The sequence below is a fragment of the Triticum urartu genome, chromosome 7 (genome assembly GCF_003073215.2).
Source record: "Triticum urartu cultivar G1812 chromosome 7, Tu2.1, whole genome shotgun sequence".
NCBI classification, from domain to species: domain Eukaryota; kingdom Viridiplantae; phylum Streptophyta; class Magnoliopsida; order Poales; family Poaceae; genus Triticum; species Triticum urartu.
In genome coordinates, this window is record NC_053028.1 from 135,094,542 (window position 1) to 135,120,445 (window position 25,904).

The 25,904-nt window shown below is 46.5% G+C and overlaps 1 protein-coding gene across 1 annotated transcript; it reads right to left on the bottom strand.

Moving 5' to 3' along the window:
• Nucleotides 1–1,985: 1,985 nt before the first annotated feature.
• LOC125520002 (F-box protein FBW2-like) lies at nt 1,986–5,742 on the bottom strand. Its single transcript, XM_048684781.1, has 3 exons — nt 5,553–5,742; nt 4,147–4,500; nt 1,986–2,947 (listed from the first exon to the last, which is right to left on the bottom strand). The coding sequence occupies exons 2-3, from the start codon at nt 4,455–4,457 to the stop codon at nt 2,281–2,283; spliced, it is 978 nt and encodes a 325-aa protein (XP_048540738.1). The 5' UTR covers nt 4,458–4,500; nt 5,553–5,742; the 3' UTR covers nt 1,986–2,280.
• Between the last annotated feature and the right edge of the window lie 20,162 nt (nt 5,743–25,904).

Here is a 25,904-nt window from a genome sequence, read left to right on the forward strand (position 1 = left end):
AGCCCCTGTAATCTAACGTACCTTGAGTTGAAGCAATAAAGCATACACAAGGCTCGATACGAGCCTTTGGCAATACGCCGGCGTCTCGCGTGCGTGCGCTTTGTGTTTCCGGCCGTGCTGGCCGTTGTGTGCGTGCGTGGCTATTAGTAGATCGTTTACGATCAGCCGTGATACGTAGGTGTATTTTGCTTCGGCCACTTGGGGCAGGAACCAAGACTGTCGGCAAGTTCTTCGTCGTCGTTCGTCGTCGGTCGTTTACGTGTCGCCGGAAAGTACTCGGCGTGCACAGTTTGGGCCAACACACACCGCCTGTGCAGCAGCTCTCCCTCCGGTGGGATCCGACGCCGCGGCAACGCCGCCAGGGAAGGAGCAGCAGTAGTCGCCCGTGCCTGCCTTCCATGAGCAGGCAGCAAGGAGCTCCGCATCCAGCGTCGATGCCGTCGAGTCCAAGAAGCCATCGTACACCGGCGAGTCAGCTAGCTACTTGTTCGTTGGCTTGGCTGATGGATTCGTTGGCTGATGGATTGGTGTTGACCGATGCCATCAAGCTACTGCAACCCCGCCTCGCGCTCGCGACCTTGCCTGGGGCTGCTACACGGCGCTCGCCCTCGCGCCCATGCCCGGCCTCGCCCTCGTGCTCGCGCCAGCGCTCGTCCGGCTACGCGCGGGTGCCCAGGGATGCTGCACGACGCTCGTCCTTCCGCGGTGTCGGCGTGTTCCACCGCTTCCCCGGCCGACGGTGCTGCAGCCGGTGGCCTCGCCAGCGCCCGCGCCCGGCCTCGCCTCGCTGCTGCACGGCGCTCGGCCTTCCGCGGTGTCGGCGTGCTCCACCGCGCGCCCGGCCGGTGCTGCTGCAGCCGCTGGCCTCGCCTCTCGCCCGCGCACGGCCGGTGCTGCTGCAGTCCACTGGCCTCGCCTCTCGCCCGCGCACGGCCGGTGCTGCTGCAGTCCACTGGCCTCGCCTCTCGCCCGCCCCCGGCCGGTGCTGCTGCAGTCCACTGGCCTCGCCTCTCGCCCGCCCCCGGCCAGTGCTGCTGCAGTTCGCCATGCTCGTCGTGCCGTGCCGCGCTCGCCCTGCCTCGCTGCGAGCTGCCCGCCTGCTACGTGTTCCATGAGATGCTGGAACGGACATGCACAAAATGGGTTTGCCTCCCGTTGGGCGCACCGGCTGACCCAAACGAAAAAGCGGACATGCATGTCCGCTTGGCCGACCCAAACAAACAAAAGGCGGACAAAATTCATGTCCGTTTGGGTCACCCTCTTGGAGTTGCTCTAAAACCTGTCTAAATACAAATGTAAATCTAAGACAAGCTTTTTAGGAGCGACGGAGTATGGAGCAGGATACAGTAACAAGAGCATCGAAAGGGGTGCCCGGTGCTCAGAGCTGGTATCCTGGCAACGCCCCAGTGGCTGCTCCCATCCCACTGGGAACGCCCATCAGAGGCCGCCTCTGGCGTGCGTGCGCGTCGCCAAGGCCGCAGAGCGCCGCAGACGCGGCGTGGTGTGCATGGCGAGGTCAGTTCCGTTCAGGTGGCCTGCCCGCCCGCCTTGCCTTGCAAGAGACAAGTGGCTTGCCAAGTACGCGACGGCCGGGCGATTCCCCGGCCTGCCTGCGTCTGACAACAAGACACCCCCTCCGTCCGTCACAAGATCTCCGGACAAAATCTAGGATCTGCCACCACCGCCCAGCCCCAGCCAGCGAGCGTGCGCGAGAGCCCTGCCCCTGGCCCTCCTCTGCCTTGCAAAAAGCGCATTGGCCGGCCGGCCGACTGGCCCTGCACTGTTGGCTGGCTCTGGGGTCTGGGCGTTGCCATGGCATGCACCCGCATCAGAGGAGCCCAGAGCCTTTTACCGCCGCTTCTCCAGCAGCTCCTGCCACCACCACCAGGTCAGGTCACGTCTTCTCCACGGCCCGCCGATGGGATCGCACCTGGCAGCAGCCGGCCACTCGTAATCCAAAAACGAAAAATTACTACACGCAGCAGTATTCTCAACAGTTCATATTGATGATTTGTTGCTCCATGTTTTAAGCACCACAGGTTCTTTACATTCCAGACAAGCTCACTCTCACAACATCCGGGCCAATATCTGCAAGCAGCTAAACATAACACAATTTGACACAATTTTTACAAGCACACGAACACGGAAGAAGATGCTTCAGAGCTGAAGCATGCTATAATAAAGACAGCAGCAGCAGGAGCAGCAGGAGGAGGAAGCAAGCAGGCAGACAGACTTCACTTCTCTTGACGGCTTATTGATGATGAGGAAGGCTTGGTTCATTCATGGAGACTCCGGCCAGTCGATCCCGGCGAAGGCGCCCTCGCCGAACCCGCCGCCGTAGAACCTGACCTCGAGCCCCTCGAGGGCGTGGCCGTCGGCCCACAGGGCCTCCTCGTCCTCGTCGCTCCCGGCGGCGACGAAGTAGTCCTCGTCGTCCATGAACTCCTCCCACGAGTAGATGGAGTCGTCGTCCGAGTCGTCGGAGCACTCCTCCAGGAAGCTGTTCTCGTAGCAGTCGTCCACGCGCGGGCCCAGGACCTTGAGCCCCGGGTACTTGTCCTGCAGCAGCTTGTCGTCCACGCCCCAGCAGCCGCGCAGGTCCAGGAAGCTGAGGTCGCGGCACCGGGACGCGATCTCCACCACCGCGTTGGTCGCGATCAGCATGTACCCGATCTCCAGGTGCCGGAGCTTCGGCATGCTGCACGCGATGGCGCGGGCCTCGTCGTGCTGGCACACCTTGCCGGCGACGTCTATGGGGTGCATCACCCGCCGGAGCCCCACCAGGGACTTGCAGTTCTTGCCGAACGCCTCCAGGGCGCGGGCGCCGATCTTGGTGCAGCTGCTGACGTCCAGGAACGTGACGTTGGACAGCCTTTGCGCGACGTCTTCCACGATGCAGTCGCTGATCTCGCTCCGAGGAAGCTCCAGGGTCTTGAGAGATCGCGCGCTTAGAAAATCAAACACGGTAGGGTCAGTACAGTTGAACCAAATATTATGGATAGGATCACAGGTAAACAGAAGTATAATACACTAGATACCACTATGATAGATAACCCTTGTTTTAGTAGGGTCTATAATTGGAATGTAACACAAATATTTCGAAATGGACACAACCTGCTCGATTAAATGCTATTAATCGCGGCTATGAACTGAGTTCCTAACATTTAGTACAGTCAGAAAATAGATCAGAGCCAGGGAGCAGTGGAGCATTGTATAGAGTTGGGGGGCGGTTGGTGATACCATTTTGAACATGTTCTTCTGCATTGCACACATGTGCAGGATATGGCACCATGTTCACAACATTCATCACTATCAGAAAACAGATTGAGCAAGAGGAGTATTATTGTGCTAGCAACTTGATACCATCACCTATAACCCTGTATTTATGGATTGATGCACTGGAATGATACTACTCCATTTGCATTTATGCAATTGAATCAATAGTTTACGAGCCTTTACAAAAATAACTATTAAAATGGACGCACAATTGTTTATAAATGATTGAATTCAGCGACAATAGAGCGGACCTTATTGTGTAAAGACAAATACAGAAGCAAGGCAGGTAAATTTGGAATCAATTATGTTACATATAAGGTAATACTTGTTTATATTCATTAGCACATGATTCTCTAATGAATAGACGTATTATCATTCATGCCCATGTTGCGTCATTTCTCAGAGATTTGGGCCCTAGATCGTCCGATCATGTCATCCAGCCGATCTCCGCCGTTCATTTTCTTACGGCAGGCGCTAAAACCCTACACACCCTACACACACCGCTTGCGCCCTTTTGTCTACCGTGGCCACCACTCTCTTGCTTCCCGCCCCTCCTCTCCGTCGCCCTCACCCCCCTCCTCCCTCTAACCGCCTTAGTAATCCAGCTCCTATAATGCAATCACACAGCCATGATATTTCACCTGCCACTACACCTTGTCACAACGCAAACCATACTCCGCACGAAAGCTCTCATGCATTAGGCAAGGATGCTATCGAATCTGAAGAAGTACTCCAGCAACATGCACATTTCCACCAGCTAATGGTCCACAACTACTAATAAAAGAATACCGTTCCCATCTAGGTTATCAAATCTCATCAGGAAAGTATCATCCAACACAAAAATGATTTTAACAAAAGAAAACTACTTACTGGTTCGCGATGAAGGTGAACAACGAGTCGTTGGGAAGCCCGGACACGCTAATGCGGCGGAACGAGTCACCGCTGCGGGTGACAAGCGTATGAACCATACGGGTGAGCTGGTCAGGCTTGTTCTGCTGCTGGCTCCACTCCTGGATGTCGATCTCCTGCCAGCAGTAGGGCCCTGAGACCACCCGGCTCCAGGACTTGCAAACCCGGGGAACCACGGTGAGCATCTCCTGGAGGGAGAGGTTGCGGAAGATGAGTCCCAGGGCATCTGGCAATAGGTCCTCCCAGCATCTTTCCTCACGGTGCTCTTCCATCCCTGATCCTTCCAGGACTGATCATGCAAGTTGTATGATCCACCTGTTTCAGGAACAATGATACATCACTCTTTGGTAAAATCTCCTTAGCTCACACAGTTGAAGGCTTGAAGTAGCACATTCAGAATTTCATGGTAACTCATATTGACAGTACGAATGTGCTTTCCTATACTATGAAACAAAATCCAGATAATCAATATTTATTTCGAGATGATAAGTTGCCAGTATTTCAAGACCACCACAAAGGAGCAGCTACCAAGGTACATAAAAATAAAACACAGCGACGAGGACGATAAAATTCCAAGGAAAAAAAACACCGAGACGATTACAGTTTTTTGCAAGCTTCCCCTGAGCTGCAAAGAAAGAAGTCGCACGCTGCAACAAAACTAGAGGAAGAAATGAGCTCGAACCGAGATGGCCGGGAGAGGAGGAGGAAACATGAACTTTCTTTTGCCAGTCCAAGAGGCTGGCTAGATATGGCAGAGCACCTAGAGCACCGCACGCGGGCACCAAAAATAGCACCCCCTCTTGGAGCAAAGCGGGCCGGTCACTGGGAGCGAGGACCCAAATCAGGAAACCTATCCAAGAACCAGACGCGTAGCAGCAGCAGCAGCAAGATGCGAGCACCAACCAAAAGCCGGCCATGGAATTAAACTTTGTTAAACATCACCTCACACACACACCAACCGGCGAGTACCAGGAGAGAGGAGGACGCGCGCAGATCTAAAGCGGCGCCTCCGCCAGAGACGAGGAATTCGAGAAAGCGGCGGCGGGGGGACACCCGGCGCGGTAATTGGCGGCGCTAATCTATATACTACTCCGGTCTCCACAGGCTGCTCCGGTCTCCACGGGCGGCGAAAGGCGTGGATATGATGGCGAGAAAGAACGCAAAAGCTCGGCCGGCCTTTCCATCCATGATTTTTTTGTTCTTTCGCGAAAGGAGAAGGGGAGGCGAATAAGAATAAGATAGAGACCCGTCTTTTTCTTTCGTCCCCCGCCTTGGCGAGGATTCGCGGGCCGGCCGGGAGGGGGAATAACGTTGACGGCGTGGTGAGGAGACGGGGCGGCGAGGTGGCCGGGAGGGAGGAGGCTTACCGGGCCGCGGCGGCGGTGGTGGCGGTGGCGATGGTGGTGATGCTGTTTGGATCTGTGGAGGGCGTCTCGGTAGGGGAGGAGGAGGGGTGTGGGGAGGGAGGGGGAGGGAGACAGAGTTGAGTGTAACAGTGGAGGGGTGAAGTGGTCGGCGAGAGGACCGGAAAGTCTTTCTCCTTTTGTTGCGGGCGCGTGCCTTTTGCGGTGCAGCGGGGATGAAAAACGCGGCCTGGATTCCCAGGCCGGGCTGAGGCGAGCGGGTGAGTGACTCTGAAGCTGAAACGTGACGGGATCGCAGGCCTTTCAACATAAACGTGGCACGCTCGAACGGGATCGAGCGAGTCATGCTTCTTGTTGGAGAAAAATTGGTGATGTTGACACAAGATTTATCTGTGATGCTACGGTGTGTGAGTTAGATCTATCTCTCCTCTTGCGATAAGCAGGGCGAAAGGGACGGCACCGCTCCAACCGTTCCAACCGCTCTACACCGTTGAGGGCATCGGTCCCCTCCTCCTCCGCTCGCCGGTCTGGCGGCGGGCGGGGACAGGGACCCCGTCTATGTGCTTTGGCGCTGTAGATAGGGTAGCTAGGGTTTGGTTTAGGGCTTCCGGCGACGGCGTCGAGGTGGTGTCGGAGTTGTCGAGGGGAATAAGGATCGCTCGGCTCCTTTTCCACCACTCCGGCGGCGGTTTTGTCGTCGGCGGTGAGGAAAGCGAGGTGTGGCTTCATCGTTGTCCCTCTGGGGCGGTGGATCCTTGTCTTGGATCCCCGGGTGCTTGAGGCGTGATGGTGGCGCTACTAGCTCGACGGGTTTTTGTTTCCCAGTTATGTCCGTGTTGCAGCGGCACCGAGCTTGGGGAGGTTTGTGGGCCTCGTGGAGGTCATGTGTAGGTGGATCGATGGGATTCTCGGATCGGTGGCTTCGAATCTGGCGTTCACGGCTGCTTCTTCGGGGTGTTTAGCAGTGATGATTTCCCATCCGCGTGAGACTACAAGGTTAGCCGGAATCTGGCAGTAGGGCTGTTGAAGTAGCTGCGGCGGCGCACCATTGACTCATCCAGGAAGAAGGGGTCGGGAGGCTTCTCAAGGATCTAGCTGTAATTTTCTTTTTTCTTTTTGGGTTGCCTTGTAATGCTGGTTGGTGATTAGATCTGAGGGTCTATTTCGCAAAAAGAAATGATTTCAATGGTTATATGGTATGGTAGATATTTCCTGAATTAATGTGGGATCGATGTGTTCATCTGTTTTTTTATGGCTTTTGTCACTTGTAAAGGACATTAGGGATATGTATATAATTCGTTTTCAAATTTTAACCATCACTTCTCTAAGTAGATTTGTTTTCGATAATGTCATGCTAGCATTGTTCGTCAATACGGCCGTTCACCTTCCTGCATTTTTTCTGATTTGAAAATGTCTGAGGCCTTTACTCGTCTTATGGCCCAACAATCCCATGGTCTGGGGCTTGGTCCCTCATTACCTCATTGTTCAAATGCCGCGTCCGCTCTAGATGTTGCCATCAACTAATAGCACATACCCCCCCTTCTCCCTCGATGCACACACTAAAGGCCACAGACAATAATAACAAAGTGGTTATCTCTATCCTAGACCAAATATCCAATAATAAATTAGCTGTTAAGTGCATCATCATCCAGATTCATCAATCGAACAATTAGAGAAACGCTTCGTACCGGAAAAAAACATCAAAGAAGAGAAAACACACAAAACATTTCCATGTCTATGCTTCTAGAAAATTATGGTAAAATAAAACAAATAAAATTGAGACTTTCTAAACAACTTTTGGGATAAAAGAATTCCAATTTTCAACCACCACTTCCCTAACTAGGTTTGTTTTCGACCATGTGCCACTAGTTATATCCTACTACCACCCACTTCTCGCGGTTTTGTAATTTGACAACGATTGGGCACCTGTGGCCCAACAATCCAACGGCCTAGGATTTGGCCCATCATCATTGTTTTAGTTGTCGCCATCAAGCGACCTGCTTTGCACCAAAAATATGGCACATAACATCCCCTTTCCAGGCATGAAATAGACCAAATTGGGGAAATAAGATTCCTATCCAATTATGCATTGGGTCTTAGGTGTGTTGTCATCCAAATCTTTGAGTTAACAATTGAAGAAATGTTTCCTGCTGGGAACAACGAAGGAAAAGTCATAGTTGCCACTGGAAGAGACAAAAACACAATATATTTCATGTATATGCTTCTCGCAAATTACACTAAGGTAAAATCACTATGATTGAGACTTTGTAAAGGACTTTTGGGGTGGACTTTTTTCTTCAAAATTTTAGCTATCACTCCCCTAACTAGATTTGTTTCTGACCATGTCCCACTAGTCATATTCGCCGCTACAGCCGTTACACTTCCCACGTTTTTTCAATTTGAAAACGCTTGAACCCTTTAGTTGTCTTGGGACCCAACAATCTAGTGGCATGGGATTTGGCCCATCATCATTCAAACATCATGTGTTCTCTCCGGTAACCGCCATCAAGCCATAAAGCCTTGCACTTATAAGATGGCACAAATTCTTCTCCCCACAAACCAAGAGAAAAATAACTATAAGGTGGTTATCTCCATATTGGAACCAATTGAGGACATTTGGTTACTATCCTACCACAAATTAGCTATCAGACGGGTTATCGTCCAAATCCTTGAATGTATAAGGAGAGAAAATATTTCCTATTGGAAACAACGAGGCAAAAAGTCAAGGTTGCCGTTGAAGGTGATGAAAAAACAATATTTTCCTTGTTTTTTTCCTTCTTACTTATTACACAACAATAAAATAATTATTATTGAGCTAAATGGGGTTGATTTTTTTCTCATGAGCAAGATTGGAAATTCTAACTTCTTAGTTCTCCTCTCCCTAGGCACCACCTTCCCCGTCATGGAATTTCTCTCCATGACATTTGTATCCATAACCCCTTTCTCAACTAAGGCACCTAGACCAACCCTTCTCAGAATAAGAAATTACCAGTGCTTTGCTAGTCATGAAATCGAAGGCTATACACGAGCCTAGTTTTTAGAAGAAAAAAAATACCAAAGCTTCACCAAACAAAAAAAAGACTAATATTGAGTGACTTCTATGATAAGAAAGCAATAAGCACTAGTCTAAATCGAACACATTTTGCAATACTACCTATGTTAACGAAGTGCATGCTAGAGGCTTCCAAACCTATTTCCCTTGAGAAATGTCCTGAAAAGCCATTGCAAAAGTTCTAACATATTAAGTACAACTCTCATTACCACTACTTGTCCATTTAGACCAAAACAGTTCCCTCTCGGTCCACCTTTTTGCGCAGCAGATTATTTACACCAGCGATATAAAATAGACGCACCCACCATCATATTAAAACGTTAGTTAAAACTAATTTTTAATCTATCTGCCAAGATTCCCTTCTCCACATCCTACACCACGATGGTTTCCTTCAAAGGTGACGTGCATGGATTAAATTCATCCTAATGATGTGCAGAACGAGCATCCTGCTACATGTCTTCCAGGACTCTGGATCACTTGTAGAAATGGGCTATGATAAGGAAACCTGCTTTCTCCCTACTCATTCATCATCATACCCCATGTATTGCATGATTTTATCCATCACGTTGTCGGGAAATGTAGTAGAAAACCAAAAAAAAGCCCTACGAATCAAATTCTCAGGATCATTATGAAGATGCATAAGGGTTTAGATCAGATCGTTACCAACCTGGAGTTGCAGTGGAAGAAGAGTTGGTGAATAATTATTGATGCAAATTCTCATAGCTAGGATTTACAACCTCCCAACACCGAGAATAATCTCCCTATAGCAAAGATAGAAAGTGCAATCTCCATACCGGATTGCACGCATACGAGATCAGTGATCCAACAATGCTTAGCCATCCAGAACTAGGCATCGTTGGAGAACTAAAAGAAGGAGAAGCAGCCTTGTGGTGAGACAAACTTTTCATGGAGAACAAGTGAGGGGGCAACCCTTGCGTAGAGATTGTGTGCAAAAGAGGTGATGCTCCCTCCACTATTTATAGGAGAAGAGGAGAGGGGCACCTTGTGAGAGGGGGCAACCACCAAGGGGTGCGCCCCATCTAAGGTCGGCTCCCCCCAAGGGGGTGTGCCCCCTCCAACCCTAGTTGCACCAAAGTGGACCTTGACCACCAAGCTGTTGGAAATACGCCCTAAAGGCAATAATATTGTATTGTTTATTTCCACGTTTATAATTAAGAGTTTATATTATATGCTATAACTGCTATGATTGTGGAATATGCGATTCAGCGAAAAACTCATTAGCATGTATGGAATGATAAACGGTAAAACTTGATTCCTATTATCGTCTCTAGGACTAGCTCAAGTGTTGTATGTTGATCATGTTTTCCGGATCTTGGGATATTGTTAAGTGTAACAATAGTCCCAAAACAACATCGAGAGTATTATGTTAGAAGAACAATCATATTAAATTGACCCAACTTGTTTGTTATACTTTTAGATGCAATCGTCACCAGTCAATCGATATCGATATAACACAAAGAGTTAACATATGCGTTAGTTCCTTAGACCATGAGAGTGTCGTAGTCACTTATTACCGGACGATGGGATTTGGAGTTTCTCAAACGTCATATGTAACATGGTGGTCATAATGACAACTTTCAGGTTCATCTGAAAGTATGACAAGGGGCTAGATAGCTCAAGAGTGGGATTTGCTCCTCTGACGATGGAGAAATATTCTTAGGACCCTCTCGATATGACGACATCTATCATTGTCTGGCCAGACACAACTAACTAGTTACAGGGATGTTGGAATATGTCAATGAGAAAGAACAACAAGACTGGTAATGAGGAGACCGGTATAGTGAGCATGAGAATGAATCAAGAGGATACTGATATATCTCACCTCGGATTTCATAAAGTATCGCGGAGTAAAGGTAATAGAACATGATAACCAAATGTTCACTAGAATATCCCTCGTGTATTCATAGGGATCAATATGGATGTCCACGATTTCGCTATTGGTCATTGAACAAAAGGGAGCTTCGTTCACGTCTATGTTTTGCCGAACCTACAAGGTCACAAGCTTAAGGGAATCACGATCCGTCGAGTATTAGTGGAGTAAGAGTTATGAAAAAATATTCAAGAAACAGTTTCACAAATATTATAAATAGTTTAGTGCCACCCTAGAAGTTGTAGAATTTCTGAAATCTCAAACTAGGCCCGTGAATAAATGGCAATGGTGGTTCTAAAGTTTAGTATCACCCTAGAAGTTGATGAGGTGTGTGACCTCTTTATATAGTGGTTCTTTACACCACACTTGTAGTGATGTGTGAAGGAGAGAAATAGAAGACCACATGCACGCACTCTGCACGCCTGGCTTGGCCTGGCTCGGGCACGGGCTCGAGGTGGCGCGTGCGTGCGCCTAAGTGCTCCGCCAAAATCTGGTCCGTTTCCTTGCAATGGGCGCGGTTTTATTTTGACGTTTTATTTTTTGATGTCTTGATAGACAAGTTAATTATTTCTTGTCTGGTAAGTATACGACTTAGTGTCAAGTCAGTTTTAGATCGTGCTAGCGACACGATACTGGACCAGTCCTGTTATATAATACTGCTACATGCCGCGGCCAAAGACATATCGAAAACACCTTAGGGTTTTGCCTTATCTCGCAACTTGCGCCGCCACCGTAATCTACTCCATCGCGAATGCCGGCGTGCATCGGAGTTCGGAGAGCAGGTCTTCGGAACCGTTCGTCCAAGCGATCCTGCACTGGAAGAGGACGAATTCGGGTTTTTGAAAGTGCTCTGCGCGACTGCTCAAGTTCGTCGTCACGGGTTATCTTCCGTCCAAGTCAGGTGCATCATCGTCTCCAACGCCGTCAGCAACTGATCGTCGCCAACATCGTCATTAACAACGTCTCTCCTGCAGCAACTAATGAACTGTATGTCCGTCGTGATATGTTCATACCTCAATTTGTAGTTGTTGTACATGTGCGATTCTGCTGTGCATGTTTTACTGTTCATATAGTGTGCTAGATTGTTTATGCTATTTTCTGTTTTAGTCATGAATTATTTATTGAAATTAATCATTAACTTGCCCAATTTTCCAAAAGTTTCTCCGTCTAGGTTTATAAGCCCCCTCCTATTTTGGATCAAATTTTGACCATAGATTTAACTAGCAAAATATAACTTACATACCACAAACTTACATCGTTGAATTTGCATTTGAAAAAAAGTTTTGGATGGTATTATTTCCAATACATAAAACTTACAATTTATTACCTAAATTGATGGTTAAAGTTAGACACAAACTACGAGTAGGACTTAAAAACCCGGGCAGAGGAAGTACGACGTATAACTTAACTTCAAGTTCTTAAAACAAATCACTGTTTTCTTCTTTAAAACGCCTCATGCCTGTCTAGCCAGAGATGGCACAAGCCCACTCAACGCTCCACCGTCTCTACCCTTCGCTCCACCGTCTCTACCCTTCGCTCGTGTCTCTTTCACTAGCAACCACTCATACTAGCCTGTCGTCTCCTTTTCCTCCGTCACCGTCACCGTCACCTTTCTCCGCTTGCAGTTAACCTCCATCCTTTTAACCCAGTTATACATTTGCCCTTGACGGGACGCAACACCAAAACATGTGTAGATCGCCACCTCTTCCAAGTTAGTACTCCATCCGTCTCAAAGATGGTAGATACATCCGTATCTAGATAAATTTAAGACAATTTTTTTAAGACAAAGGGAGTACAAAGCAAAGCGGTTCATGCTGCTGGCTTGACGCGATCACAACCTCAACCAACTACTCATTGTCCTTTTCCTATGGGCAAACAAACATACATCAACACTATGTCTATGCTATGCTAGAGAACTATCGACGTCGACATGCACTTCGCTCATCGTCCCACACTCCTACCGGCTACCCCTACCCCTCTCCGGTTGCCACGAGGAACAGGGCACCGTGGGTGTGGAGCCGTCCGCTTGAAGACATGAAGATGGGATCCCCGCCTCTTTCAAGTCGCAACACAACCTATCCCCTCTCTATTCTAGGCGCGACCCTACACGCCACCTCCACAGTTTCACGTGTGAGGTGCAAGAAACGCCAAATCTCAAATTCTCAATATGAGACTATACAAACCCGATAATTATGAATATCATTTTTTTTCATTATATTAGGGCCATGCTACGCGTGAGCTGGCTGATCTTTTAAAAAGATTGGCCGGGTCGCGAGTCGTTGGATTCAACACAGGATAGCCATCAGATTCAATTGATGAGGTTTGCAATAAAGGGCATGTTGTGCTCAGAAGTTTGCAACACAACCTATCCCCTCTTTATTCTAGGCGCGACGCTACATGCCATCTCCACAGTTTCACGTGCGAGGTGCGGCCTTTTCTGAAGAAATGCAAACCTCAAATTCTCAATATGAGACCATACAGATCCAATAATTATTATTATCAAATATTTTAATTATATTATGAATATGAAGCCTTTATGCCCTTAAGAAAGGCTTAATAAACAATTACAAAAGAGAACACACATGAGCACACCTCCTAATTATGTCGCATACATCCACATGTTTGTATATGTGAACATCAAAATTCAGCAGACATAAAAAAACACGCATATTTATATAATGCAATATAGTTATATGAGACGCTATGCTTTTGCATATTCTGATTTTCTGGGTTGAGCTGAAGTCTTCTTTTGAAACATGTATTTTGATTCGTCAAAATCTTCAATGACACTACCTATGGAGCCAAATAAATAAATGAAATCATTTCTTAAACAGATTCAGTTTGCAGCTGTTCATGTTCAAACTCATGTTCATTTGGGAGGTTTACAAAACAAATTAAGCATGAATAATTGATAGTGTTGTTTTACTGCAAGAGAGGTATAAGTTTAGCCATGTTAAAAGTGGACTTCGATTTTCTTCCAAGCTATTGAAAGCCTAGAGACACAGACACTGACTGACATGCCATAGACTAAAATCACAAGTAGATCAACGGGCCAATCAACCTTTTGACAAACTTGCATTTCTGATGTGAAGAAAGCGTTGTTTAGTGGATATGAAGAAAGTGTTGCCCACATGGCGTCGCTCTTTTTGACAATCACAACCACTACTTACTTGTGAAGTACTTCATCCGCTTCTTTTTACTCTGCATATAAGATTTGTCTTAAGTTAAACTTTGTAAAATTTGGCCAGATTCATATGAAAAAGTGTTAACATCTAATCTCTATAAAGAAATATAAGAGCGTTTAAACACTTTTATATTTTTTACGGAGGGAGTACAATACTAAGGATATAAAATGTAAAAGTTAATTCCATGATGCATCTAATGAAAAAGATATTGATTTAATATTGTGAACATTGCATTTTTTCTATAATCATGGTCTATTGTGATGAAGTTTGACTTAAGACAAAACTTATATGTGAAGTAAAAAAGAAACGTTAAGAGTATATGCCAGCATCAAATTAAGAATGTACATGCACCAACCAGCCATCATTGGTCCACTGTAAAGCTTGAACACAATTAGATTTTTCTTAAAAGAACTGTCCAATCTTGTCGGTATTGGTTTGCTTGTCCAGCCTAGTTCATTTCGAGTTAATACCCGCAGTTCCCATGTCACGTCAATGTCAAAAACTTATGTGGTTCTCGTGTCATGTCAATTGTCAAAACTTAAGTGGATGATATATCAGGTGTCAAAACTTAAGTGGATGATATATCAGGTGTACTTAACCACTCGACAGCACGGCTGCTACTGTTGGCTTTGCGAAGGCTTTGCCCTTTTGTGCACTGTTTCTTTGGACCATCTTTTTTCACCCTATCCTCACCGATAGCCAATAAAAAAGTAATTGTTCACACATTAAAATATCCGCTCCCACATGTGCAGGCTTCAGGATTCAGAAAAGAGAACAGTCCGAAGCCCTGCCGTTTAATCTACAAGAGCAACGACAATATACAGAAGCCAAGTTTTTCTTTACAGCAATATACAAAAGCCAAGTTTCCACACCGTGCTCTTCAATGGATGAGCACGTGATACCCAAAAATTGCACATGATAATAGGAGGCCGCCGTGTTTCCCTCAACATCTTCAGGTAAAGTAATATCGTGGAGACAAGCATGGATGAAGGGTAAAGGCCATCGTTCAATTCAGGAGAGCTCGCTCAATTTTGGTAATCTGATGGGAGACACTCGGAGGTTTAACAAGAGGGGTAAGGGCATTTTCAACGGTGATCTACAAATTCCCTCCTGTATCCGTCGTGGACAGAAGGTGATCAGTCTACGGACACGGATGCGGGAGACGCTATCCAACCTTGCCCGTATACATCCGCCCTTTCTTTTTTTTAAATTTTTTTTTGCACAATCAAATAGTCGCATACATAGAGTTCAGACGTTTAAATAGGGGAAAACTTTGTTTTTACCACTCTAGCTTTCGACCACTTTGCTTATGCCACTCTAGAATTTAACATTTCACTTTTGCAACTATTAGTTTTTGACAATACATCACAATTGCCATTCCGTGGCAAAAGCAATAACTTTAGAGTGGCAATTGTGATACATTGTTAAAATCTAAGAGTGGCAAAAGTGAAATGAAAAGTTATTGCTTTTGCCACGGAATGACATTTGTGATGTATTGTCAAAAACCAAGAGTGGCAAAAGTGATATGTCAAATTTTAGAGTGGCATAAGCAAAATAGGCAAAAACTAGAGTGGCAAAAACAAAGTTTTCCCAAATAGCCGCATATGTAGGGTATGAATGTTTAAATAGCCGCATGCTGCACTAGTTCAAATTTAAAGAAGTTGAAATATTACATTGTAATATTGTTGTGCCCTTTAACCGCCCACTGATGCTCAATTAGATTTTCCTTCAGCTACTCGTGAGTTGATCAATGTCGAATTTGTTGATATATTTGAATAAACTCTTCAAATGTGGCCAAATTCTGGCCTGGAAGTTCGATAAGATCACCCGTGTTCTCAAATTCTAGAGGTGCGGCAGCATCCTCACCCTCATCCTCGGCGATCATGTTGTGCATGATCACACAACATGTCATCACCTCCCACAAGGTCTCCGGATCCCATTGTTTAGCGGGTCCACGATCAGCTACAAAACAGGCCTTCAGAACTCCAAATGTCCTCTCGACATCCTTTCTAACTGCTTCTTGTCTTGGGCAAAGTAAGACTTTTTCTGGCCAACTCGGTTAGAGATGGTGCTAAAAAAGATAGCCCATGAAGGATAGATACCATCAACCAGATAGTAACCCATATTGTACTCATGTCCATTGATAGTATAGTGCCAAGGAGGAGTTTTTTCTTCAGCCAACCTCGCAAACAATGGTGGTCGCTGCAGCACATTGATGGCATTGTGAGATCCAGGCATGCCAAAGAAAGCATGCCAAATCCAAAGATCTTGTGATGCAACTGCTTCAATAATGATGGTTGGCTTCTTAACATAACCCTGATATTGGCCTTCTAAAGCCTTCAGGCAGTTCTTCCATTTCTAATACATGCAGTCAAGAGATCCAAGCAAACCTGGCTACCTCTTGCTTCTGATATTGCAAAGAGCCTTGCAGTGTCTGCCACAGTTGGTTCTCTCAGGTACTGAGGTCCAAACACCTCAACCACGGCAGTTGCAAACCTAGCCATGTCATCTCTGCATGTGCTCTCAGACATCTGTAGGTACTCGTCCCATGAATCAGAGGCCGTGCCATATGCAAGCATCCGGAGTGCGGCCGTGCACTTATGGTAACCAGAGAAGCCAATCGTGCAAAGTAGTCGGCCATCAATGTCAAATGGCCATGTGCCCTATTGCGGTTGATGACTCAATGACCCTTGATCGGTCCTTTGAAATTCAGAACATGCTCCTGTTGGGACACGTTGCATGAAAAACAAAAAAAATTCCACGCACACGCAAGATATATCAAGGAGATGCATAGCTACGAGAAGGGGAGAGTGTGTCTACGTACCCTCATAGACCGTAAGCGGAAGCGTTTAACAATGCGGTTGATGTATTCGAACTTCTTGACGTTCCAACCGATCGAGCATCGAACGTACCACACCTCCGTGTTCCGCACACGTTCAGCTCAATGACGTCCTCCGCCTTCTTGATCCAGCAAGACGGCGAGGTAGTGGATGAGTTCCTGCAGCACGATGGCGTGGTGACGATGATGGTGAAGTGATCTCCGCAGGGCTTCGCCTAAGCACTATGAAAATCTGACCGGGGGTGTAAACGGTTGGGGGCGCCGCACACGGCTAGGCAATTATCTGTTATGTGATAGGCGCCCCCTCCCACATATATATGTTGGAAATATGCCCTAGAGGCAATAATAAATTGATTATTATTATATTTCCTTGTTCATGATAATCGTTTATTATCCATGCTAGAATTGTATTGATAGGAAACTCAGATACATGTGTGGATACATAGACAACACCATGTCCCTAGTAAGCCTCTAGTTGACTAGCTCGTTGATCAATAGATGGTTACGGTTTCCTGACCATGGACATTGGATGTCGTTGATAACGGGATCACATCATTAGGAGAATGATGTGATGGACAAGACCCAATCCTAAGCCTAGCACAAGATCATGTAGTTCGTATGCTAAAGCTTTTCTAATGTCAAGTATCATTTCCTTAGACCATGAGATTGTGCAACTCCCGGATACCGTAGGAATGCTTTGGGTGTACCAAACATCACAACGTAACTGGGTGACTATAAAGGTGCATTACAGGTATCTCCGAAAGTGTCTGTTGGGTTGGCACGAATCGAGACTGGGATTTGTCACTCCGTGTAAACGGAGAGGTATCTCTGGGCCCACTCGGCAGGACATCATCATATGCGCAATGTGACCAAGGAGTTGATCACGGGATGATGTGTTACGGAACGAGTAAAGAGACTTGCCGGTGACGAGATTGAACTAGGTATTGGATACCGACGATCGAATCTCGGGCAAGTAACATACCGATAGACAAAGGGAATTGTATACGGGATTGATGAAGTCCTTGACATCGTGGTTCATCCGATGAGATCATCGTGGAACATGTGGGAGCCATCATGGGTATCCAGATCCCGCTGTTGGTTATTGACCGGAGAATGTCTCGGTCATGTCTGCATGTCTCTCGAACCCGTAGGGTCTACACACTTAAGGTTCGATGACGCTAGGGTTATAAAGGAAGCTTATATGTGGTTACCGAATGTTGTTCGGAGTCCCGGATGAGATCCCGGACGTCACGAGGAGTTCCGGAATGGTCCGGAGGTAAAGATTTATATATAGGAAGTCCTGTTTCGGCCATCGGGACAAGTTTCGGGGTCATTGGTATTGTACCGGGACCACCGGAAGGGTCCCGGGGGCCCACCGGGTGGGGCCACCTACCCCGGGGGGCCACATGGGCTGTAGGGGGTGCGCCTTGGCCTACATGGGCCAAGGGCACCAGCCCCAAGAGGCCCATGCGCCTGGGGAAACCCTAAAGGAAGAGTCCCAGCAGGGGAAGGCACCTCCTAGGTGCCTTGGGGGGGGGAGGACTCCTCCCCTGGCCGCCGCCCCCTTGGAGATTGGATCTCCTAGGGGCTGGCGCACCCCCCCTTGGGATCCCTATATATAGTGGGGTAGGAGGGCCTCTCAAACACACCTTTTGCCTTTGGTGCAGCCCCTCCCTCTCTCCCAAGTTCTTCCTCCTCTTCTGCGGTGCTTGGCGAAGCCCTGCAGGATTGCCACGCTCCTCCATCACCACCACGCCGTTGTGCTGCTGCTGGATGGAGTCTTCCTCAACCTCTCCCTCTCTCCTTGCTGGATCAAGGCGTGGGAGACGTCACCGGGCTGTACGTGTGTTGAACGCGGAGGTGCCGTGCGTTCGGCACTTGGTCATCGGTGATTTGAATCACGACGAGTACGACTCCATCAACCCCGTTCACTTGAACGCTTCCGCTTAGCGATCTACAAGGGTATGTAGATGCACTCTCCTTCCCCTCGTTGCTAGTCTCTCCATAGATAGATCTTGGTGACACGTAGGAAAATTTTGAATTTCTGCTACGTTCCCCAACAGTGGCATCATGAGCTAGGTCTATGCGTAGTTTCTATGCACGAGTAGAACACAAAGTAGTTGTGGGCGTTGATTTTGTTCAATATGCTTGCCGTTACTAGTCTTATCTTGATTCGGCGGCATCGTGGGATGAAGCGGCCCGGACCAACCTTACACGTATCTTACGTGAGACCGGTTCCACCGACTGACATGCACTAGTTGCATAAGGTGGCTGGCGGGTGTCTGTCTCTCCCACTTTAGTCGGATCGGATTCGATGAAAAGGGTCCTTATGAAGGGTAAATAGCAATTGGCATATCACATTGTGGTTTTTGCGTAGGTAAGAAACGTTCTTGCTAGAAACCCATAGCAGCCACGTAAAACATGCAAACAACAATTAGAGGACGTCTAACTTGTTTTTGCAGGGTATGCTATGTGATGTGATATGGCCAAGGATGTGATGAATGATATATTATGTGATGTATGAGATTGATCATGTTCTTGTAATAGGAATCACGACTTGCATGTCGATGAGTATGACAACCGGCAGGAGCCATAGGAGTTGTCTTTATTTATTTATGACCTGCGTGTCAACATAAACGTCATGTAATTACTTTACTTTATTGCTAACCGTTAGCTGTAGTAGTAGAAGTAATAGATGACGTGACAACTTCATGGAGACACGATGATGGAGATCATGATCATGGTGTCATGCCGGTGACGAGATGATCATGGAGCCCCAAGATGGAGATCAAAGGAGCTACATGATATTGGCCATATCATGTCACTACTATTTGATTGCATGTGATGTTTATCATGTTTATACATCTTATTTGCTTAGAACGACGGTAGTAAATAAGATGATCCCTTACAACAATTTCAAGAAGTGTTCTCCCCTAACTGTGCACCGTTGCGACAGTTCGTGTTTCGAAGCACCACGTGATGATCGGGTGTTAGATTCTAACGTTCACATACAACGGGTGTAAGACAGATTTACACACGCGAAACACTTAGGGTTAACTTGACGAGCCTAGCATGTACAGACATGGCCTCGGAACACAGAAGACCGAAAGGTCGAGCATGAGTCGTATAGAATATACGATCAACATGAAGATGTTCACCGACGTTGACTAGTCCGTCTCACGTGATGATCGGACACGGCCTAGTTGACTCGGATCATGTAATCACTTAGATGACTAGAGGGATGTCTATCTGAGTGGGAGTTCATAAGATGAACTTAATTATCCTGAACATAGTCAAAAGATTTTTGCAAATTATGTCGTAGCTCGCGCTTTAGTTCTACTGTTTAGATATGTTCCTAGAGGAAAATTAGTTGAAAGTTGAAAGTAGCAATTATGCGGACTAGGTCCGTAAACCGAGGATTGTCCTCATTGCTTCTTAGAAGGCTTATGTCCTTAATGCACCGCTTAGTGTGCTGAACCTCGAACGTTGTCTGTGGATGTTGTGAACATCTGACATACACATTTTGATAACTACGTGATAGTTCAGTTAAACGGTTTAGAGTTGAGGCACCGAAGACGTTTTTGAAACGTCGCGAAACATATGAGATGTTTTGAGGGCTGAAATTGGAATTTCAGGCTCGTGCCCACGTCAAGAGGTATAAGACCTCTGACGATTTTCTTAGCCTGCAAACTAAGGAGAAAAGCTCAATTGTTGAACTTGTGCTCAGATTGTCTGAGTACAACAGTCGCTTGAATCGAGTGGGAGTTGATCTTCCAGATGAAATAGTGATGGTTCTCCGAAGTCATTACCACCAAGCTGCTAGAGCTTCGTGATGAACTATGATATATCAGGGACATATATGATGATCCTTGAGATATTCGCGATGTTTGACACCGCGAAAGTAGAAATCAAGAAGGAGCATCAATTGTTGATGGTTGGTGAAACCACTAGTTTCAAGAAGGGCAAGGGAACAAAGGGATACTTCATGAAACGGCAATTCAGCTGCTGCTCTAGTGAAGAAACCCAAGGTTGAACCCAAACCCGAGACTGAGTGCTTCTGCAATAAGGGGAACAACCACTGGAGCAGAATTACCCTAGATACTTGGTAGATTAGAAGGTTGGCAAGGTCGATAGAAGTATATTGGATATACATTGTGTTGATGTGTACTTTACTAGTACTCCTAGTAGCACCAGGGTATTAGATACCGGTTCGGTTGCTAAGTGTTAGTAACTCGAAATAAAAGCTACGGAATAAACGGAGACTAGCTAAAGGTGAGCTGATGATATGTGTTGGAAGTGTTTCCAATGTTGATATAATCAAATATCGTACGCTCCTTCTACCATCGAGATTGGTGTTTGTGTTGAGCATAGACATGATTGGATTATGTCTATCGCAATACGGTTATTCATTTAAGGAGAATAATGGTTACTCTGTTTATTTGAATAATACCTTCAATGGTCTTACACCTAAAATGAATGGTTTATTGAATCTCGATCGTAGTAATACACATGTTCATGCCAAAAGATAGTAATGATAGTACCACCTACTTGTGGCACAGCCACGTAAGTCATATCGGTATAAAACGCATGAAGAAGCTCCATGTTGATGGATCTTTGGACTCACTTGATTTTGAATCACTTGAGACATGCGAACCATGCCTATTGGTGTATATGCATGAAGAAACTCCATGCAAATGGACCGTTCGGACTCACTTGATTTTGAATCACTTGAGACATGCAAATCATACCACATGGGCAAGATGACTGAAAGCCTCGGTTTCAGTAAAATGGAACTAGGAAGCAACTTGTTGGAAGTAATACATTTTGATGTGTGCAGTCCAATGAGTGCTGAGGCATCTAGTGGATATCGTTATGTTCTTACTTCACAGATGATTTGAGTAGATGTTGAGTATATTTACTTGATGAATCACGAGTCTGAATTATTGAAAGGTTCAAGTAATTTCAGGGTGAAGTTGAAAGATCGTCGTGACAAGAGGATAAAATATCTATGATATGATCATAGAGATGAATATCTGAATTACGAGTTTGGCACGGAATTAAGACATTGTGGAAATTGTTTCACAACTAATACAGCCTGGAACACCATAATGTGATGGTGTGTCCGAACATCATAACTACACCCTATTGGATATGATGCATACCATGATGTCTCTTATCGAATTACCACGATAGTTTATGGGTTAGACATTAGAGACAACCACATTCACTTTAAACAGGGCACCATGTAATTCCGTTGAGACGACACCGTGTGAACTATGGTTTAGAGAAACCTAAGCTGTCATTTCTTAAAAGTTTGGGGCTGCAACGCTTATGTGAAAAAGTTTCAGGCTGATAAGCTCGAACCCAAAGCGGATAAATGCATCTTCATAGGACACCCAAAACAGTTGGGTATACCTCCTGTCTCAGATCCGAAAGCAATAAGGGATTGTTTCTAGAATCGGGTCCTTTCTCGAGGAAAAGTTTCTCTCGAAAGAATTGAGTGAGAGGATGGTGGAGACTTGATGAGGTTATTGAACCGTCACTTCAACTGGTGTATTGCAGGGCACAAAGAGTTGTTCCTGTGGCACCTACACCAATTGAAGTGGAAGCTTATGATATTGATCATGAGACTTCGGATCAAGTCACTCCCAAACCTCGTGGGATGACAAGGATGCGTACTACTTCAGAGTGGTACGTAATCCTGTCTTGGAAGTCATGTTGCTAGACAACAATGAACCTACGAGCTATGGAGAAGCAATGGTGGGCCTGGATTCCGATAAATGGCTCGAGGCCATAAAATCCGAGAGAGGATCCATATATGAAAACAAAGTGTAGACTTTGGAAGAACTACTTGATGGTCGTAAGGCTGTTGGGTACAGATGGATTTTAAAAGGAAGACGGACAATGATGGTAAATGTCACCATTAAGAAAGCTCGACTTGTCGTTAAGATGTTTTCCGACAAGTTCAAGGAGTTGACTACGATGAGACTTTCTCACTCGTAGCGATGCTAAGAGTCTGTTGGAATTATATTAGCGATTACTGCATTATTTATGAAATCTTGCAGATAGGATGTCAAAACATTGTTTCCTCGACATTTTTTTGAGGAAAGGTTGTATGTGATACAAGCCGGAAGGTTTTGTCAATCCTGAAAGATGCTAATAAGTATGCAAAGCTCCAGCTATCCTTCTAGGGACTGGAGTAAGCATCTCGGAATTGGAATGTATGCTTTGATGATGATCAAAGATTTTGGGTGTATACAAAGTTTATGAGAAACTTGTATTTCCAAAGAAGTGAGTGGGAGCACTATAGAATTTCTGATGAGTATATGTTTTAACATATTGTTGATCGGAAATGACGTAGAATTTCTGGAAAGCATATAGGGTTATTTGGAAAGTGTTTTTCAATGGAAAACCTGGATTAAGCTACTTGAGCATTGAGCATCAAGATCTATAAGGATAGATCAAAACGCTTAATGGTACTTTCAAATGAGCACATACCTTGACATGATCTTGAAGGTGTTCAAGATGGATCAGTCAAAGAAGGAGTTCTTGCCTGAGTTGTAAGGTATGAAGTAAAGACTTAAAGCTCGACCACGGCAGAAGAGAGAGAAAGGACAAAGGTCGTCCCCTATGCTTAAGACATAGGCTCTACAGTATGCTATGCTGTGTACCGCACCTGAAATGTGCCTTGCCATGAGTCAGTCAAGGGGTACAAGAGTGATCCAAGAACGGATCACAGGACAGTGGTCAAAGTTATCCTTAGTAACTAGTGGACTAAGGAATTTTCTCGATTATGGAGGTGATAAAAGAGTTCGTCGTAAAGGGTTACGCCGATGCAAACTTTGACACTAATCCAGATTATTCTGAGTAGTAAACTGGATTCGTATAGTAGAACAGTTATTTGGAATAGCTCCAAATAGAACGTGGTAGCTACATCTAGGAGATGACATAGAGATTTGTAAAGCACACACGGATCTGAAAGGTTCAGACCCGTTGACTAAAACCTCTCTCACAAGCAACATGATCAAACCCAGAACTCTTTGGGTGTCAGTTACATGGCGATGTGACCTGTGAGTGTTAATCACATGGCGATGTGAACTAGATTATTGACTCTAGTGCAAGCGGGAGACTGTTGGAAATATGCCCTAGAGGCAATAATAAATTGATTATTATTATATTTCCTTGTTCATGATAATCGTTTATTATCCATGCTAGAATTGTATTGATAGGAAACTCAGATACATGTGTGGATACATAGACAACACCATGTCCCTAGTAAGCCTCTAGTTGACTAGCTCGTTGATCAATAGTTGGTTACGGTTTCCTGACCATGGACATTGGATGTCGTTGATAACGGGATCACATCATTAGGAGAATGATGTGATGGACAAGACCCAATCCTAAGCCTAGCACAAGATCATGTAGTTCGTATGCTAAAGCTTTTCTAATGTCAAGTATCATTTCCTTAGACCATGAGATTGTGCAACTCCCGGATACCGTAGGAATGCTTTGGGTGTACCAAAACGTCACAACGTAACTGGGTGACTATAAAGGTGCATTACAGGTATCTCCGAAAGTGTCTGTTGGGTTGGCACGAATCGAGACTGGGATTTGTCACTCCGTGTAACGGAGAGGTATCTCTGGGCCCACTCGGTAGGACATCATTCATATGCCGCAATGTGACCAAGGAGTTTGATCACGGGATGATGTGTTACGGAACGAGTAAAGAGACTTGCCGGACGAGATTGAACAGGTATGGACCGACGATCGAATCTCGGCAAGTACATATCGATAGACAAAGGGAATTCTATACGGGATTGATTAAGTCCTTGACATCGTGGTTCATCGATGAGATTCATCGTGGAACATGTGGGAGCCATCATGGTATCCAGATCCCGCTGTGGTTATTGACCGGAGAACGTCTCGGTCATGTCTGCATGTCTCCCGAACCGTAGGGTCTACACACTTAAGGTTCGATGACGCTAGGGTTATAAAGGAAGCTTGTATGTGGTTACCGAATGTTGTTCGGAGTCCCGGAAGAGATCCCGGACATCACGAGGAGTTCCGGAATGGTCCGGAGGTAAAGATTTATACGTAGGAAGTCCTGTTTCGGCCATCGGGACAAGTTTCGGGGTCATCGGTATTGTACCGGGACCACCCGGAAGGGTCCCGGGGGCCCACCGGGTGGGGCCACCTACCCCGGGGGGCCACATGGGCTGTAGGGGGTGCGCCTTGGCCTACATGGGCCAAGGGCACCAGCCCCAAGAGGCCCATGCGCCTGGGGAAACCCTAAAGGAAGAGTCCCAGCAGGGGAAGGCACCTCCTAGGTGCCTTGGGGGGGGGAGGACTCCTCCCCTGGCCGCCGCCCCCTTGGAGATTGGATCTCCTAGGGGCTGGCGCACCCCCCCTTGGGATCCCTATATATAGTGGGGTAGGAGGGCCTCTCAAACACACCTTTTGCCTTTGGTGCAGCCCCTCCCTCTCTCCCAAGTTCTTCTCCTCTTCTGCGGTGCTTGGCGAAGCCCTGCAGGATTGCCATGCTCCTCCATCACCACCACGCCGTTGTGCTGCTGCTGGATGGAGTCTTCCTCAACCTCTCCCTCTCTCCTTGCTGGATCAAGGCGTGGGAGACATCACCGGGCTGTACGTGTGTTGAACGCGGAGGTGCCGTGCGTTCGGCACTTGGTCATCGGTGATTTGAATCACGACGAGTACGACTCCATCAACCCCGTTCACTTGAACGCTTCCGCTTAGCGATCTACAAGGGTATGTAGATGCACTCTCCTTCCCCTCGTTGCTAGTCTCTCCATAGATAGATCTTGGTGACACGTAGGAAAATTTTGAATTTCTGCTACGTTCCCCAACAATATATAGGTGGGAGGGAGGGAGGAACAACCAAAAGGGGGCGTCCAAGTAGGAGGGATCCTACTTCGAGTCTCTCCCAAGCCACGCCATGCCTTGTATAGGTGCGGGGAAAGGCAGGGGAGGGTGGCGCTCCCCTTTCCTTTCTCCCATGAGAGGTAAAGGTAGGAGGGGCTAGCCCTCCCCCGTTTCCTTCCCTAGGACTGGACGGCCAGGGAGAGGGGCGCACCAGCCCCCTATGGGCTGGTCTGTGAAAGGATCGAGAAGAGGTGTCTAGAGGGGGGGTGATTAGACCCTCAACAAAGAAAAGTAACAGTTTTTAAATTCTTCAAGTTAAGGTGGAGTTTTAGCACAAGTTTAAACATTCATAATACATTTCAAGCAAGCATGGAAAGAGTATATGAGCAACGGAAAGTAAAGCATGCAAGTTGCAAGAAAGTAAAGGGATGAGATTGGAGTGCGCAAACGCAATTGGAGGCATAGAGATTTTTGGCGTGGTTCCGATAGGTGGTGCCATCGTACATCC